Here is a 17,936-nt window from a genome sequence, read left to right on the forward strand (position 1 = left end):
AACATGCCACGGAGAACCCTGAGTCCTAAAGATCAGCTTTAAAGAGTGTTTAAGATTCTTTTCTGGTGCTTTCAATGCTCCGATGTAATATTTTACGAGTTCCCCCTGAGGAACCAAGTCTGGTCTGTTTAGGCCTATTTCCAGCCGTGGCCTAGTGTTTCTAGCATGTCTCGGCGCCTGCAGCACTGTTTTGTATTCTTTTACCTGAGCTGTGTTGATAACTTTCGTTAGGGCGCCTGGAAAGGCTAAGTGACCGTAAGTAATTGCGGGCATTAGTTTGGCCCTGAGTACAGTCAACATGAGCTCTATCGATGGACTTGCTAGACGAAACTTAGTCGTCTAAGAGCCAGAACAATTTTGTTAATTCTCTGCCTTAGCTCCCTTATATGTTTGTATGCTGACCTGTGAAGGGGGACTGACCTCAGGGGTGCTGTGTTTAGCAATATCTTATGATTGTAGAAAGGAGGGGTACTTTTGCCAGGTAGTAGTGAGAGAATCTGAGGAGCCAGTCATGGAGTGTGTGGGGGAGGGGGGCGCCAAAAGGGATTGTCGCACTGGGCGCCACCAGCATTAAAGCCAGCCCTGACCAAAGCATCAAAGGTTTGAATACTGGCAGAGCCAGCTGAGCAGATGATGATAGTAACTTGTTTCGTATAGCGCTTCCTGCCAGACTCCTGCAGTTTTTTGTAGCGCTATAATTATATAACACATTTTATTGTTTCCTAACTCAGTGGCACTCTTTTTAATAAACGCTGAAGGATACAGTGCTTTGGTCTATGCTTACTGTTTGGACCGCTGATATGCTAGTTGTATGGATAATCCAGTGGCAGGTGCATGGCCCTACCCACTGAGCTATCTTACCCCTGCAGTGAGTGTCCTGTGCTCTCTCTCTATGAGAGTGCTGAGTTCAGGTGTGATCCCAGATGCTGAGCGCCCTTCTCTTCTGTTTTCCAGATCCGGGCAGACGGCCCTCCCCATGGTGGGATCCAGTACGAGACGTTCCCAGTGGTGAAGGACGGCAGCCCCATCCTCAGGGACATGGCCTTCTCCATCGAGCAGCGCTTCCTCTACGTCATGTCAGAGAGACAGGTAAGTGGGGGTCTCTGGAGAAGAAGCGCCTTCCAGGCCTGCACATTACCCGGGACGCCAGGCACCTGGGTGTGTGCTGGTATTGAGCATGCTCTAATGATATTATTGGATACCAATGGGATAAAAATTGGAATAACGCACTGCTGTAACTTCTTATAGCCCACAGCACCCACTGAACTATCTCTTGGCGCTAAAAATGCATATTATAAATCAAGTCATCAGGGAGCTATCACAGACTTCCAAAACGTATTAAGGAATGAGAACCTAGTTGCTGTCAGGGGATTGTGTGCCGGGTGTTGTGAATATTTTGCCACGGCACCCTTATATTTGCTTGCTCCGTTTGCCACTGCACCATCATCTCTTGCCTGCACTGCGTCCCAGTGCAGCACACTCACCACTGCACCTTCTCAGGCGCCTCATTGTCACTCCCCAAACCGCTGCTGTCCCTTCTCGCTCTGCCCACTGACCGCTCTTCCTCTGGTGCTGACCCCCCTGGGGCCCGCTGTCCCTACTTGCTGCGGTTCTCACCTTCTTAGCCCCTGCCATCCTCTTTTTTCCAGGGTACCACCTTCTGCACCCCCAGTGTCCTTCCTTGCTCTCACTCCGTAGGTTTCTGTGCCTAGCTCCCCAGTCCCCACTGTCCCCTTTCGCCGTGTGCTCGCCTCCCAAACGCTGCTCTCCGTCCATGCCTTCATGCTCAACTCCCCAGTCCCTGCACTCCCCTCTTCCTCTGGCTCCTGGATCCCAAAGTCCTCTCTTCCTTTGATGGGAAGCTCACTAGGCTCCTCTGTCCCATCTTCCTTTGGCGCTCACCTCTCTAGGCCCAACCATCCCTTCTGCCTCTTGTTCGACCCTCCCCCATCTCTGCTTTCCCTCTTCTGCGGTGCTCAACTCCATGGATGATCACTTCCCAACGTTGCACTCCTCTCCTTGCTCGGGTTCTCACCTCCTAAGACCCAGCTGCCTCCCTGTCCCTCTTCTTGTGCTCACCTTCCCAGGCCCTCCTGCCCCTCTTTCATTCACGGTTATCCTTCCAAGCTTCTCCTATCCCCACTGCTCCAGTGCACATCTTTCTAGGCATATCCTTCCTCTGATTCTCACCTTCAAAGCCCCTTCTGTACCTCCAGGCTCCGCTGTGCACCTTTCTACCCCCACTGTCCTCTCTTCCTCTTGTGCTCACCTTCTAAGCTCCTTCTGTACCTCCAGGCTCCGCTGTGCACCTCTCTACCCCACTGTCCTCTCTTCCTCTTGTGCTCACCTTCTAAGCTCCTTCTGTACCTCCAGGCTCCGCTGTGCACCTCTCTACCCCCACTGTCCTCTCTTCCTCTTGTGCTCACCTTCGAAGCTCCTTCTGTACCTCCAGGCTCCGTTGTGCACCTCTCTACCCCCACTGTCCTCTCTTCCTCTTGTGCTCACCTTCAAAGCTCCGTCTGTACCTCCAGGCTCCGCTGTGCACCTCTCTACCCCACTGTCCTCTCTTCCTCTTGTGCTCACCTTCAAAGCTCCGTCTGTACCTCCAGGCTCCGCTGTGCACCTCTCTACCCCACTGTCCTCTCTTCCTCTTGTGCTCACCTTCTAAGCTCCTTCTGTACCTCCAGGCTCTGTTGTGCACCTCTCTACCCCCACTGTCCTCTCTTCCTCTTGTGCTCACCTTCAAAGCTCCGTCTGTACCTCCAGGCTCCGCTGTGCACCTCTCTACCCCACTGTCCTCTCTTCCTCTTGTGCTCACCTTCAAAGCTCTTTCTGTACCTCCAGGCTCTGCTGTGCACCTCTCTAACCCGACTGTCCTCTCTTCCTCTTGTGCTCACCTTCTAAGCTCCTTCTGTACCTCCAGGCTCTGTTGTGCACCTCTCTAACCCGACTGTCCTCTCTTCCTCTTGTGCTCACCTTCTAAGCTCCTTCTGTACCTCCAGGCTCCGTTGTGCACCTCTCTACCCCCACTGTCCTCTCTTCCTCTTGTGCTCACCTTCGAAGCTCCTTCTGTACCTCCAGGCTCCGCTGTGCACCCCTCTACCCCCACCGTCCTCTCTTCCTCTTGTGCTCACCTTCTAAGCTCCTTCTGTACCTCCAGGCTCCGTTGTGCACCCCTCTACCCCCACTGTCCTCTCTTCCTCTTGTGCTCACCTTCAAAGCTCCTTCTGTACCACCAGGCTCTGTTGTGCACCCCTCTACCCCCACTGTCCTCTCTTCCTCTTGTGCTCACCTTCAAAGCTCCTTCAGTACCTCCAGGCTCCGTTGTGCACCTCTCTACCCCGCTCTCCTCTCTTCCTCTTGTGCTCACCTTCGAAGCTCCTTCTGTACCTCCAGGCTCTGTTGTGCACCTCTCTACCCCCACTGTCCTCTCTTCCTCTTGTGCTCACCTTCGAAGCTCCTTCTGTACCTCCAGGCTCCGTTGTGCACCTCTCTACCCCGCTCTCCTCTCTTCCTCTTGAGCTCACCTTCAAAGCTCCTTCTGTACCACCAGGCTCTGTTGTGCACCCCTCTACCCCCACTGTCCTCTCTTCCTCTTGTGCTCACCTTCAAAGCTCCTTCTGTACCACCAGGCTCTGTTGTGCACCCCTCTACCCCCACTGTCCTCTCTTCCTCTTGTGCTCACCTTCAAAGCTCCTTCTGTACCTCCAGGCTCCGCTGTGCACCTCTCTACCCCCACTGTCCTCTCTTCCTCTTGTGCTCACCTTCTAAGCTCCTTCTGTACCTCCAGGCTCTGGTGTGCACCTCTCTACCCCACTGTCCTCTCTTCCTCTTGTGCTTACCTTCTAAGCTCCTTCTGTACCTCCAGGCTCTGTTGTGCACCTCTCTACCCCCACTGTCCTCTCTTCCTCTTGTGCTCACCTTCAAAGCTCCGTCTGTACCTCCAGGCTCCGCTGTGCACCTCTCTACCCCACTGTCCTCTCTTCCTCTTGTGCTCACCTTCTAAGCTCCTTCTGTACCTCCAGGCTCTGTTGTGCACCTCTCTACCCCCACTGTCCTCTCTTCCTCTTGTGCTCACCTTCAAAGCTCCGTCTGTACCTCCAGGCTCCGCTGTGCACCTCTCTACCCCACTGTCCTCTCTTCCTCTTGTGCTCACCTTCAAAGCTCTTTCTGTACCTCCAGGCTCTGCTGTGCACCTCTCTAACCCGACTGTCCTCTCTTCCTCTTGTGCTCACCTTCTAAGCTCCTTCTGTACCTCCAGGCTCTGTTGTGCACCTCTCTAACCCGACTGTCCTCTCTTCCTCTTGTGCTCACCTTCTAAGCTCCTTCTGTACCTCCAGGCTCCGTTGTGCACCTCTCTACCCCGACTGTCCTCTCTTCCTCTTGTGCTCACCTTCGAAGCTCCTTCTGTACCTCCAGGCTCCGCTGTGCACCCCTCTACCCCCACCGTCCTCTCTTCCTCTTGTGCTCACCTTCTAAGCTCCTTCTGTACCTCCAGGCTCCGTTGTGCACCGAGCACAATATCATGATCCTGTGTCCTGCTCTGACCTGGTTCAGAAGGGATCTGTGTGATTCTGTTTGTGCCTTTTGCGCTTGCATTATCTATAAATACTTATACGTTAGTGTATGTTTTCTAGAGGTGGGGGAGACACTTAAAGCTCCAGCCAGGCTCGAGCCAGAGGCCTGGGCCTGACTCAGCTCGAGGCTTTAATTTGGCTTCTGCTTCTGACACACACACTCTACCACCATGCACCAAGAATTAAAAACAAAGCATAAATCTTTGACTTTAAAAAGGAGAGACACATGTACCCATATAGTGGGTGATTTGTGTGAAAAGCTGAAAACCTAGGACCAATCCTGGCTTTCTAGCATTACCAAATTGTGTGTTCCTAGGCAAAAATGTTATTTTACTGAGCCTCCTGTTTCTTTGTTATCACATATGAGAATACCTTCCTGTGAGTTCATGGTATGCATTGTACAAAAATAATCTGATGTATTAAGGTGAAACACTTCTGCATGGTAAAGAAATACCTTTTTTTTAATTTTAAAGAGACTGTGGTATTTTTATATGTTTGCGCGTGATTTTGATGCCAGCTGTTTTCACAGGTGGGCTCATGCACGAGCTCTTAGAGCCTAGCTTGATCATTGGCTCAGCTCTGGCTCGACTCTCGCTGTTAATTTGGTGATTCACCCACTTCTAATATCTTTCTGACAACAAAGCGCAGACACACAGGGCAGTAATTTCCTTCCTTGCGTTTCTGAGCTCTGCTGGGAGCAAACCATGCAATATCGCAGAGATATTTCGAGTTCATATATGCCAAACAAAGCGCACTGATCCCTTGTATGCCAGCACTGCACAGAAAACGGGAACATGATGCTGCCCCACGCTTCCTTAGGGCCCAGTGTCCGCTCTTACTCCTGAGCCTGCTCACCTCCCAGCCCCTCCTGCTCTTCAGTGCTCTCGGCGCACCTCCCAGGGAGTTCTGTCCCGTCTGCTCTGGTGCACATCTTTCTAGGTCCTTCTTCCTCTGGCGCTCTCCTTCAAAGCCCCCTCTGCAGCTCCGTGCTCCGCTCTCCGCGCCCCACTGCCCTCTCTTCCTGTGCTGCTCCCCTCCCGGGTTTCTCTTCCGAGGCCGCGCGGCCATCTCCTCACGGCGCGTGCCGCCGCAGGTCCTCCGGGGACGCCATGTTGGAAAGCTGTGAGTTACAGAACGGAAACACTGCGGCGCCAGGGACCCTTCGCGCCAGGCGACGTGGCCTACATATTCATCAGTGCCACTAATTAGTTTACAGCAACGGTAAACTGGCAAATTACGAGAATGTTTTGGAAATAGGAACACAATGACACAACAACGCGTGAAGCCGGAGCACAACAGCACCCAAGGCATTACAAGCGGCAATCCCAGCTGCAGTGATTTGTGGAAGAGCGGCCTGCAGAGGCAGAGTGTCCAATAGAGACGTGTGTTGAGATTGTGACAGACTAATGCCTCCAACAGGCCATTAGGCATATCACTTATTCACTCAAAAGCTTGACATGACTGTACTCCAGCCCTACTAGCCAATGGCTGCATTAGGCCATAGGCAATGGCAGGTGACTGGATGGTAAAAACCTATTGTGTAGCATTTAAACTCACAGCTGCCAGTGGCATCGTGCACCTATGGGGGGGTACTTCCACAGGCAGCTGAGGAACTACGTCCCTAACACTTACAACATATTCATGCACTGGATATATGCAATGCTCAGCAGCCCTCTGTTTTCAGGAGAATCAGGGACTTCAGTAGGTTTGCACTACACTTTTGTTTCTACTTGGAGACGTAAATGTCCAAATGTTTAGTGCAGGGACACTGAGTGCACAACACATGAACGTGGAAGGCAGCAAAGAGTGTCAGAAAGTATATAAGTCACAACTCGCAGGACAAGTTGGTGGTTAGGCAGAGAATACATTTTTCGGTACCATCACAATGTGCAAGGTACTTTACAGTTTGCTTGTGAGCGAAGAAAAAACTGTTCCCATGAAGTTGGTTGAAGTTGTGATACTTTGCTGAAGGTGGGCTAAGACACTTGACTTTGTCAAATGTCACTCAGTCTACAGTTGTGTGCAGCCAAATGTTGTCGTGCGAGTCCTGTCCAAGATGTTCTGAACTTCCAGCTGCAAGGAATTGGCCACATTGTCTGCCAAGGCAGAGGAGCTTTCCCCGCTGCCACTTAAAGGTTGTGTGTCACAATACTAAATGACAAAATGTCATCCTGCAAAAATATTGAGTACGTAATATTGATGGTCTAGGTACATTGAGAGGGTTAAGAATGGTAAATCTACTTTTACCTTTATATACTATATAATATATAATTATATATACTTACCTTGACTCTATACTTACTTTTGCAAGATAGCATCTGGCACTTGATTTTGTGGTAGAAGTCCCACTCGGTGCTACCCTTGTACTACAATATGTCTTAACGCCCGTTACATTTAGCCGGATATTTACGCTTTGCACTTCCTGGTTCCTGCTATTCTTATTTATTGGCTCCATAAACTTAAGTACATGAGACGTACTTGTTCATATAATCCACCTGTCTGCCCACAAAGTGCTTAAGTCCAAGTCGAAGTTAGTCTCTATGTGGATTGTAAACATCGTGAGCTCTGAAGGCCTGCAGGTATACCCCAGGTCCTGCGAACAGGAATGTGTCATAATACAGCAAGTGCCATCTCTTCATCTCGGTAACAGTAAGGCAGTGAAATGCAAGCTGATGTGGTAGCTGCTTCGACTTTATAAAGGATAGGTGTCTTTATTATTATTTCAGACTCTGTTTGGAGCAATTATATTGTAACCAATTGTATTGTAACATGTAAAGTGGTTTATGCTACTTGTATGGCATCAAAGCACTATACACTCCTTGGAGTTTAAGTTAGAGTGTAAGAAGCTACCTAGCTTGCCAGCAGTTGGGAAAAAACCACACACACACACAATAATGTATCTTCATGTGTGCTGTTCCCACAAACACTCCCCTGCAATTTTGCTTACGTTCTTGTTGCTGTGGATTCCAAACTGAAGAAGCCCTGGTAACCTCTAGATTCTGTTCTGTGAGACGTGAACATGGGACCGTCTCCAGGCTCTGAACTGAATTTCTAGACGGTGTCCTTGAACAACACTAAGGGTTGCCTGGTCCAGTTGGGCAGAAGTTCATCTTGCAGCCACCTGGGCCCCTGTGCATCTGGGTCATTAGTGCAGAGATGGGCAATGAGGTCCCGTTGCAAGTCTTTCGTTCCCGTCAGTTCTGCCCTTCCACGTGCCTGAAGCAGGAGATAGTGCTGACCGCTTGGTCCAGCAGAGAAGCCTCTTCAAGAATGTACACCCTATCACCTCCAAGTTGTTTCCTCTAACAGATCTCGAGACACTCCCCCTAAGACCCAAGGACCCACCAAACCAAAACGTTCATTCAGGTATTGAACTAATGTTAGAGCACACTAAATTCTCAATGCCCTGCAAGGAAGAGGCTATTAAAAGTGAGCATGGCAGGGCAAAGACAGCTACGATGCAGCTAGAGCAAATGGCTGCCACCCTGAAAATAAAAAAAAATTAATGTGGCTAAACCCCTTCCCTACTCTTTCAAAAATGAAGGGAACTAGGTACATGAGTCTGAAGGGAAAGGGATTTGTGATGTTTGCTGCAAAGTCTTCCACCTCAGAACCATGTGAATACCGGGAATTAATGCTACCTTTCGTAGTTCCACAAACTCATAAACCCTCAATTGCGGAATGTCATTTAGGCCTCCATCCCATTTACTCTCATCCTTTAGGGATATCTTCCTTTGAGAACAAGGATGGGTTATGTGAATGCAGTTTTAGAAGCGTTGCACAAGAAAATGTCTTGCTAAATTTGGCTTTATTTTCTAACAGCGCACTGGCAATTTATAAAACCGATCTTTTTAAAGTATAAAATAAAGACAAGAATGGCAACTCACAGTTTTTTATTGCATATGAAATCCCTGGATACAACCTGTGCGCTGGAGAGATTCTTAAAGAGTTGAAACAATTTTGTACCTTCAACATGTATATTCATGTTTGATGAGTTTTGAGGTTTTAAACTATTCTTGATTGTCAGCTTCTTCTCGTGTATGAGGTTATTCGTGTTTTGTATAGTCAGATTGCCTATGGCTTTGGGGTTTATACTGATATAGAATGTCTATTTATTGTCTTATCATTGCATTAGTTCAAATTGCTTGTCTTAATGTTTTACAAACTGATTTGGCCCGCACACAACGATCCACAGATCATGGAAAAATGAACCTGCCTAAGGACTCATATTGTGTAGAAAATTCAAACAGTTAATGCTAAAAAAAAAAAACAAGCCTACCAATACTCTTCCCAGCTACAAGTGTTTATCAAACGTACTCTCCTTATCTCAATACATACTTTAAACTGTAGTTGCTGCAGACGTCACACCACATTCCATGAGCTAGGCCTTGTCTTCTTGATCAACTTGCCCAACAGAGTCATCGATGCTTTGTCGTCCTGTCTTTTCTCTGGGGTGCTCAGCATCGCCGTCAGTAGAAAACACTTGCACGTTCACGTTTAGTACAACTAAGTTGAACCAATAACATCAGTGACCCAGTTAAAAGCCTTACACTCTCATCATGGGCGTTTGCAGAATTTTTTTCAGGAGGGGGCATAATTTTAACATCATCCATCCTTCGACCCTTTTTCACAACGTCAAAGGGAAGGGGTATAGTCATTAAAGGAAAGACGCCCATGTCTCTCATTGAAATGCGTAGGCCTCTCTCTCTTCATCTGGTCCAATCCCAGTGCCTGAAACTGACAAATGGAGGCCTGCACCTCTGTCTTTAATCGAATCTTATTGTATGCCATTGGAATGGGAATATCTATCCTTTCCTCAATCCAGTTAAAGCGCCTGTTACTGAGTACTCACTCAATTGCAATGCCTGTCACTAGGGATCAGGACCCCTTACTCTCAGCAAGTAATCACGAAACACGCCACGGGTGGTTATGGCCTGCCCCAACTGCTCACACAGAGCCACACCATGCCTTCAATGGTAGGCAGGACCACTGATGCTTTCTCCCAATAAGTATGGATTGGCCACGTTCGCCCCAGAATGAATAATCTGATGCATAATCTGCAGATTTTACCTCCCCCAAAAAATCGTTTACAGCTCACACTAATCAAAAGTTACTAAAACATAGTGATATGTGTTCACCCGCATTGGAAGACCCTGTGTGAACGTTAACTGTATTCAGTTGGTTTATTATGTATTTGTTTTTTAAGGTAGTACCAATGGTGTGAAATATTTGCCTGGACAGTATTACCATGTGTACAAATTACAAAATAATGAATACAATTTAAAAAAATGTGGTGGGTTATGTCGCATAATTTGCCTGTTCTTGCGGCATTATTTAGTCAAGACAGCCACATCATTTGGTGCTCCCCTGCTGCATAATGCAAGTGGTCCTGATGATAGGGGAGCTCCTGGACCCGACCCCCACCCGCCTGTACGTCATCTGCATTAATATGCCTTTTACCAGAGAGCTTGCACTCTTCACCCCGCCCCCAGAGCCTCGTTCCCGTCCGGGATGCCCTGGTGTGACGCGCCTCCCTCCCTCGCGAGCGCTATCCTCGTGGCTTCAAGTGGTCTCTACTGACGCAGAGTCTCTTCTCCGCGCGCCCCACTCCGCTCTTCCAACCTCTGAACGTCGTTATCTGCATTTAATGGGTTTTTCTTGCTATATTTAAACTTTGGCCGTCCCTCGCCTTGCTTTCCCGTGCAGCGCTGACCCAGTGGCTTCGCTGCAGATTGCAGGGCTGCCGGGTCGGCTTCTGCTACTCTGGAAGTATGGATATTTTTCAGGACAATGAACTGAACTGAAATGTTTTTTTTTTAGTCGCGGGGGGGGTTGGGGTGGGGTCAGACCAATATCACACTCGCACCCCGGCCTCCTGGACCAGAATCGGCGTTTCTGCGAGAATAAAGCGTTCTATCTCCTCGTCTTCACGTTTTTCAGAGTCACGACACTTCTCTGTGACTCTCAGATGCTCATCCCCGTCAGATATGGAAGAGCGAAGGCCAAGAGCAACATTAGACTCTCAGGGAAGAAAGATGCCACCTTCCCTGATACACCTCGTGCGGTTGCATTTCTTCATGCATATAAAGTATTGACTGGCTTTCAAAAAGCTGTGCATTTACTTCCCATTACCTAAACAAAGACATTTCCAGCATAAAGTGTTGGTTTGAAAAATTGTAAAGGGGGGCCTATTTATCACCAAGGTGTATCTATATTTCCATTTGTGTTTTATCACTAATGACAGACATGGCACTTAAAGATTGGAAACGAGCTTTCAGGTCATTTAATTCATGTTGCCAAAGAGTTCAGTGATATGACTGCTCAACAAATATTTTTTAAATATATTTCTATTTGTGTTTTTCTCAGCAATCCATTACCAGCTTCGTATAATTACTTGAAAAAAATGATGCAATTTCATGGTGCCCATTTCTGAAAGTGCTCAGCTGTGAAATTTAAAATCCGACCAGGAACTTCACTCTTTTTTCGCCTCAATTTCAGGGTCTGTATTTTTTTAATATTTTGGAGCCGTGTAACAGTTTGAGGTTCGGCGGTAAATGAGTTCTGGGGCTAGTCAGGCGCCGCAGACTAGGATTGTACGTGCTGGGCGCTAACAGAAAAGACCAGACCTCCTAACATAATGCAGGGAGAAGGAAGCGCGGTAAAGACATCGAATATTCTATTTTATACTTTAATTAGTTTGAATTAGCGGCGGGAATAGATGCATAAAATGATTCAGTGAAGGGTGAAATAGAAAAAAGGATACGCTTTACAATGTCACTTGATTATTGCAAAGTTGCTGGTAAGTGAATTTGAGAAGCAAGTGAGACTAAGACATTTTCTTGTGGTTGTGGTGAAAGTAGGTTGTGTAGAGGGATAGGGTAGTAGGGGGAACGTATTACCATTAAAAATAAACCTCAATAGGTACAATTCTGTATCAGAGGCTTTTAAATGCACCATGATGTGCTCAAGGTGATTAGCGAGTCCCGTGGCTGAGCTGGAACTTGAGTATCATATATATATATATATATATATATATATATATATATGTGCTTTCACGTTATGATATACTAGAAGGTTCATCCATGGGTTCTGTGAGTTTCAAGAGCCCTGAATGAGACTCGAGCCCTCAAGGTCTGCGTCTTAGTGCAGAAATTTCCCATTATCCATCTGGACAGGAAGTGACATTACTGGTTTTCTCACTAAAACCGTCTTTAAAATAAGAAGCCAAGCAAGACGACTTAATTTCCCACCACCCATAAGCACAGGAAGTGATATCACTGGATCTCCCAACATCCACTTGCACAGGAAGTGATATCACTGAATTTGCCATCATCCATCGGGACAGGAAGTGTCATTACTGGTTTTACTGCCAAAACCATTTTTAAAGGAAGAATCCAAGCAGGAGTATTTAATTTCCCATCAGCACAGGATATGACATCATGGCACCCTGGATTCCTCCCCCTCCTAGGACCTACTTAATGAGAGAAGTAACGCTGATGCACCCAGCGCCAAGGACCCTAGTCTGAACACCACCCAGCGTTACTGTGCAGCACTTCTTAAGTCGCTATACCCCGGAACGCCGTTCCCCCAACTGCTGCCGTGCCACACCTCAAACTATGGTGGGAACTTTCACCTGCACCCAGTGCCAGTTCTCCAGCAACCACCCACCCACACCCCCACACAATCACTAACAACCCACCCAACATTCCCTTCCAACACTCACTACACAAAAAATAACACCTACACTCTCACCTTACACCACATGCCACAGCAAACTCTAACATCAAAACCCACTCTCATGCATGCATCTCAACACACTATCACTCGGCAAAATACACAATCAATATATAGGACCTTCTGAGCAGTGACATCTTCAAGGAATCCATCAAATGCACAACATCCACAGAGAATACCACCCCATTCACAGCTGCGCTTCAAGCTGCAAATCTCAGATAAAATTCACTCTGAATAGCACCCTCACCGGCTGACCACCCGGTCCACAAGCTACCTTTTCCAACCTCATCACTGACTTTGTTGCTCCGCTCACCATCAACTCTAGAGCCTACATTCTCCGCTGTGACCTCAACTCTCACCTGGAACACCAACACAACCCTTGTTCAAAGCACTCCTCGAAAGTTTGAGCAACATCTGACTCACCCATCTCATCACAGAACCAACACACACTGGACCCATTCTTCACCACATGCAATAGCAGCAAATATAACACCACCACACAGCTCACCTGGAAAGACCCCTCTATCATCCACTACCAAACACACCTCAAGTCAACACCCCTACCAGGTGCAGCACTCCAAGCCACAGTTGGGGCAAAATTATAGAAGTAGACTTGCTCAGCGCCCTCAGCACTGATCAGCCAATCCCCACTGGCAACCTCAACAAGGACATCAACAACAGAATCAAGAACTGCGCACCCATCACACCCAGCAGGCATAGTTGATCAAACAAGCAGGCCAGCTGGTACACAGAAGACCTCAGAGACACCAAACAACACTGTAAACAGTTAGAAAGGAAACGGAGAACTTGCCACAACACCTTAGACAGAACTACCTATAAGGCTGCACTCAGGCGCTATCACCATCCAATCCTAATCAACTGAGCAACTTCTGACCCATCTCTCTGCTTCCCTATCCAGCCAAAGTGATTGAGAAGGCAACTCACATACCACCACGAATTTCACCATCATCTAGACAAACGCACAATCAGGATTCCGAAATAGCCACAGCATCAATACAGCACTTATTGTGGCCACCGATGACATTTGAAACATCCTGGACAGAGGAGAAACAGCAGCCCTCATCCTGCTGAACCTCTTCATGGCCGTCGACACTGTCACCCTCATCAAAAGGCTCCACAAAATTGGCATGCAAGGATCTGCTCTCAGATGGATGTGTTCTTTCCTCACAGGAAAAACCTAAAGGGTCAGGCTGCTACCCTTCACAACAGAGAAGAAGAAACGGATACGCGGTATCCCACAGGGATCGTCCATCAGCCCCACTCTTTTAAACATCTATATGACACCGCTCCCAACATCCCTTGTGGATAAAACAAGCACCAGCAGAACCAACTTCTCCAAGTGCATGACCATGGTAGCAAATTGGATGCAAACCAACTGCCTTAAGCTCAACTCCAACAAGACAGAAGTACCTGTCTTCGGCAAGAAGACCTCCTAATCGGATTCCACCCGGTGGCTGTCAGAGCTGGGACCAACACCCACAAACTATGCAAGAAATCTAGGGATCTACCTAGATGAGGAGTTCAACATGAGGGCTCAAGTCAACGCAGTGTGTACCTCCTGCTTCTACATCCTATGCATGCGGCGAAAGATCTTCAAATGGTTGCCTCAGAACACCAGACGCAACATCACACAAGCATTTATCACCAGCAGGCTGGACCATGGCAACACGCTGTATGCCAGAATCTCCAAACAACTCTTACACAGATTTCAGAACATCCAGAACACAGCCACAAGAATCATATTCAACCTCCCACGCTGCACACACATCCCACCACACCTCAGGAAGCTTCACTGGCTCCCCATTCACAAGCGCACCCAATTCAGACTTCTCATGCACACATACAAAGCCCTACAAAAACACAGGACCAGAATACCTGAAGAGCTGCAAATACTTAGTCCAACCCATCAGACACCGATGCTCTGCCTCACTCTCACTCACACACACACCCAACATCTGCAAAAGCAAAACTGGAGGTCACTCATTCTCCTACATCGCACCCAAGACATGTAATGACCTCCCTCAATACATCAGAGCCTCCTCCTCACTTCTTGAGTTCCACACGAAGCTGAAGACCTGACTTTCACATAAGCACTTTGGGACCACACACCTTGCCCAAGCACCTGGATACCCTCTTGGGTGATTGGTGCGCTAACAAATAAACATAACATAACAAAGGACTTGCCCTTCTATTTGGACTTTGGTAGTCCCTTTCACTGGTTCTAAATGAAAGTTAGTGTGAGTGTGTTGAGTTTTGCGGCATCAGCCATCGTCATGTGCTGACTTAGAACATTAGTGTGCCTAAGTGAATCTGAGGCTAAAGTACTCAAAATGAGAGAGACATGTATGGCCTTTCCTGTGATGCTGTCCAGTTTAGCGGTGGTGCCAAGTCATTTCATGAAAGTCTCCGGCATTTTTGGTTGTATGATGAATCTTTCTGTGGCATTGCCAAGCTTGTCATTTCTTTTGATGTCATCAGTTATTCCATGTACCCACTAATTCATTGCACCAATTCACTACACAACTGGGTCTAGGGAAGTGAAGACTGGGCAGCCTCAGATGACTCCACCAGACAGCCTCACACACTAAGCAGATTGCCTATGTTGTTGGGGCCTATGACAACATTTTCCTTTATTTAGACAGCAAATCTGTTTCCACCTGTCCTGATGCATATCTTGGGTGCAACGTATGTCTCCTATCCGTTTTCAATGTATTTTGTGTTGAATATGATGGGTTTGTTTCCTTGGCGGCCTGAGTGCTAATGTCTGACGTCAGCAATAATACAATGTGTTATTAGGTATTATTAATGTATTTTTACGGCACACAGAGCGAACTGAGCCTTCACTGCGAGCCTCCAGATAAATGCTGTATTGTTGGAGTAATAGTAGGGCTGCCCAAGGAGAGGGAACCCAATACTGTTTTTGTTGGTAACATTTCTTAGTCAAATTCCCAAGCATGTTCTCTGGATACTAAATAGTGTGGTCACCTTTTGTCTGCTCCATTGTTCTGTGTCACTGATGGTTGGACTGAACGACCAGAGCTGTCGGTGTCTTTACGCTACTCCACATGGTCCACAAAGGAGCCAATGATTAAGTTGGCTAGATCACGTGATATGCAGAATGTAAGGGTAGAGAGCCCTCATGAAAGGGCGGTCTGGGCTATAGAGAGAGGCGATGAATCGTGGCAACCTTTACTTTTCCAGGTGGAGCGGGATGGCCAACCAGGATATGCTGCGAGGTGGAGTGACCTGTAGGGAAACCTGAAGATTTCCTGATTGGCTGAAACCTTTAAAAGCCCAGTTGGGCTGAGGCCACGTGGGGCATTTGTCATTGATCCAGCCCCAACCCATCTGGCTTTTCTGAAAATGTCCCAATGTCCCTTGGGGACACAGACCTTCCCCATACCTGGCATCATCCATGTTGACCCGTCTAGTGATGAACGCCCTTATCTCCAGTGCCCAAAGGGGAAGGGATTCTGTTTTTTATTGTATTTATTTTGCAGGTGACAAATTGAAGCCGTCAATCACAAAAATTGCAGCCGGCGCTCCCGGTGGGGGAATCGGTTTAGGCCGGGGCCGCTGCTGCAGATTAAGCCGATCTTAAGCATCGCTTGGAGACCCGCCAGAAATATGCGGCTTCATGTTGTAGGAGGAAGGCAGGGACAAAGGAGTCTGATTTTTCTGTCGGATTTAATGACGCCGCATTCCCTTCTCCTGGTTACCGGGGTGCCCGGGCACAAAGAAGACGGGGTGACTGCGTGCTCTGAAGACCTGCTATCAAATCATAATGAACTCGGCATTAATTAGGGGAGGCGGCGGAAGGCGGTAGGGTCGGATGGGGGTGGCGGCCCTTGCCAAGGGCTGTCAGACTTCCTGACAGCGCCATTTTGAAAGTAAACAGGTGGAGATGTGGCTATGTACAAAGGACAGCAGCACAAGAATAGTTTTGAGATTACGCCCCGGATTTGAATTTTTTTCCAATCATTGGAACAGATATGAAAATTAAGCTAAACAGTTGTGACAGCAAACCTTCCTTTCTGAATATGGAGCGCCTGCAAAAGTCACCATCCTGATTCACTTGTTTCCATCTTTAAATCATCTTCCATTGGCCTGTTCTTTTTTTTCATACCGTACTTTCTTTTCGCTTCTTTTTTTCTTGTTGTGTCTTCTTTCCCTCTTTCTATATGTATCCACTAGTCTCTTTCTGCTTTATTTCTTTTCTGTCCCTTTTTTCCCATGCATATTCCCCTCTGCTTTCGTCTCCTCCAACACTGCCCTTCATTCCCTGCTTTGCTATCTTCACTTGCTTCCTCCGTTGCACTTTTTCTCAGCTTCTTCTTTTCTTTCCTCACATTCTCCATCCCTCCATCTGTTCCAGTATGCAGCTAGTGCCTTCCCTTCTCCCTCGTAGTCTTTCTTCAATTTCACTTTTATATATTACTCTCATCTTGTCTTTTCCTTCAACTTGTTTACGTCTTCAATGTCTGTTCACCACGTCTCCACTTCCTGCTGCTTCCTTATAATGGATGAGATGCGGTTTGCCGAAAACTTGAGAAACCCTCCAGTCACTTGAAAGTACCTCATGTTCCCTGGTACATTAACTGCAGTCTTTAATTCGCCCACCCCTCCCATTATATTTGAAATTACTTTTCTAACATTTGCTTTTTTTTGTACCAAAGAAACAAGAATAAAAGACACAATGTGTTTTAATACGTCTGTAATTGCTGTGCCCTTTTAACAATGGATCCAAAATTTCCTCTCTTGCAGTAGTGGCAAACGAGTGTCTCCCTGTTAAAAGCCAAGGTGACAGGACACAATTCTTACCTCCCAAAGCCATCTTTACAGATAATTATCCACTTAGATAATCTGAGGGCTTCTTTTTATTTTAAGTGTAGGTTATTTTATTCTTTTCTATTCCTTTTTTACCCCATCCTCTATGCTTCTTTTAACACTTCCTTCAGCACTTACATGTTTTTATGTAATTTTTTTCTCGATTTGCGTGACTTTAAAAAACATGCTTGAGAGAAATGTGGTTTCCACATCTACCCGCCTCAGTGCAAATGGAAATCGTGGTTCCCTTAATTATGGACGTGGGTGGACCCTCAATAATTTGCAACTTCCTCGTGGAAATCCTCTGATTCAATAGGGTGAGCGTCTGATGTTGACTGCTAACCACCCTTGTCAGAGGACCTTTAAATAAACAGTATAGGATTTGGACTACATTGTTCTTGTTTTCTATGTATTCGCCATCTGATTGATAGTCTTGGTTGCTTTTGATTTGTAGCAATATGCATCATTTCTTAACGTCACCCCTTTATTTCCCTGTAAAATGCATTGTCTGTGATCACTGCTATCAGTCGCTTGTAGTAAAACTCAGTCTCTGGACCCAAATGACAAACGTCCACCCATTCAGTACTGAGTTGTGGACTGAGACGTTTTAAGGCATGGGGTAACAAGCATTGGAAATGCAATAGGTCTCGCACCATTAGAGTTAGTGCTTTTAGAATTGTTTATGGGTTTTTTTTGTAAATGTTTAGCATTTTTGTTTCCTGTAGCCTATGCTAAAGAATTACAAATAAAAAAAGCCATAAACCTTTCTAAAAGCTC

At 47.0% G+C, this 17,936-nt stretch overlaps 1 protein-coding gene across 1 annotated transcript in view; it reads left to right on the plus strand.

Annotated features, from left to right (window-relative positions):
• The window catches only part of PLXNA2 (plexin A2), a 561,219-nt gene that overhangs the window by 263,064 nt on the left and 280,219 nt on the right, over window positions 1-17,936 (plus strand). The window contains exon 4 of the mRNA XM_078644504.1: window positions 955-1,089. Coding sequence (XP_078500630.1) covers window positions 955-1,089 — 135 coding nt within the window. The remainder of the gene's footprint in view (window positions 1-954; window positions 1,090-17,936) is intronic.

This window comes from Lissotriton helveticus, chromosome 5_1 (assembly GCF_964261635.1).
Source record: "Lissotriton helveticus chromosome 5_1, aLisHel1.1, whole genome shotgun sequence".
In the NCBI taxonomy this organism is placed as follows: Eukaryota; Metazoa; Chordata; class Amphibia; order Caudata; family Salamandridae; genus Lissotriton; species Lissotriton helveticus.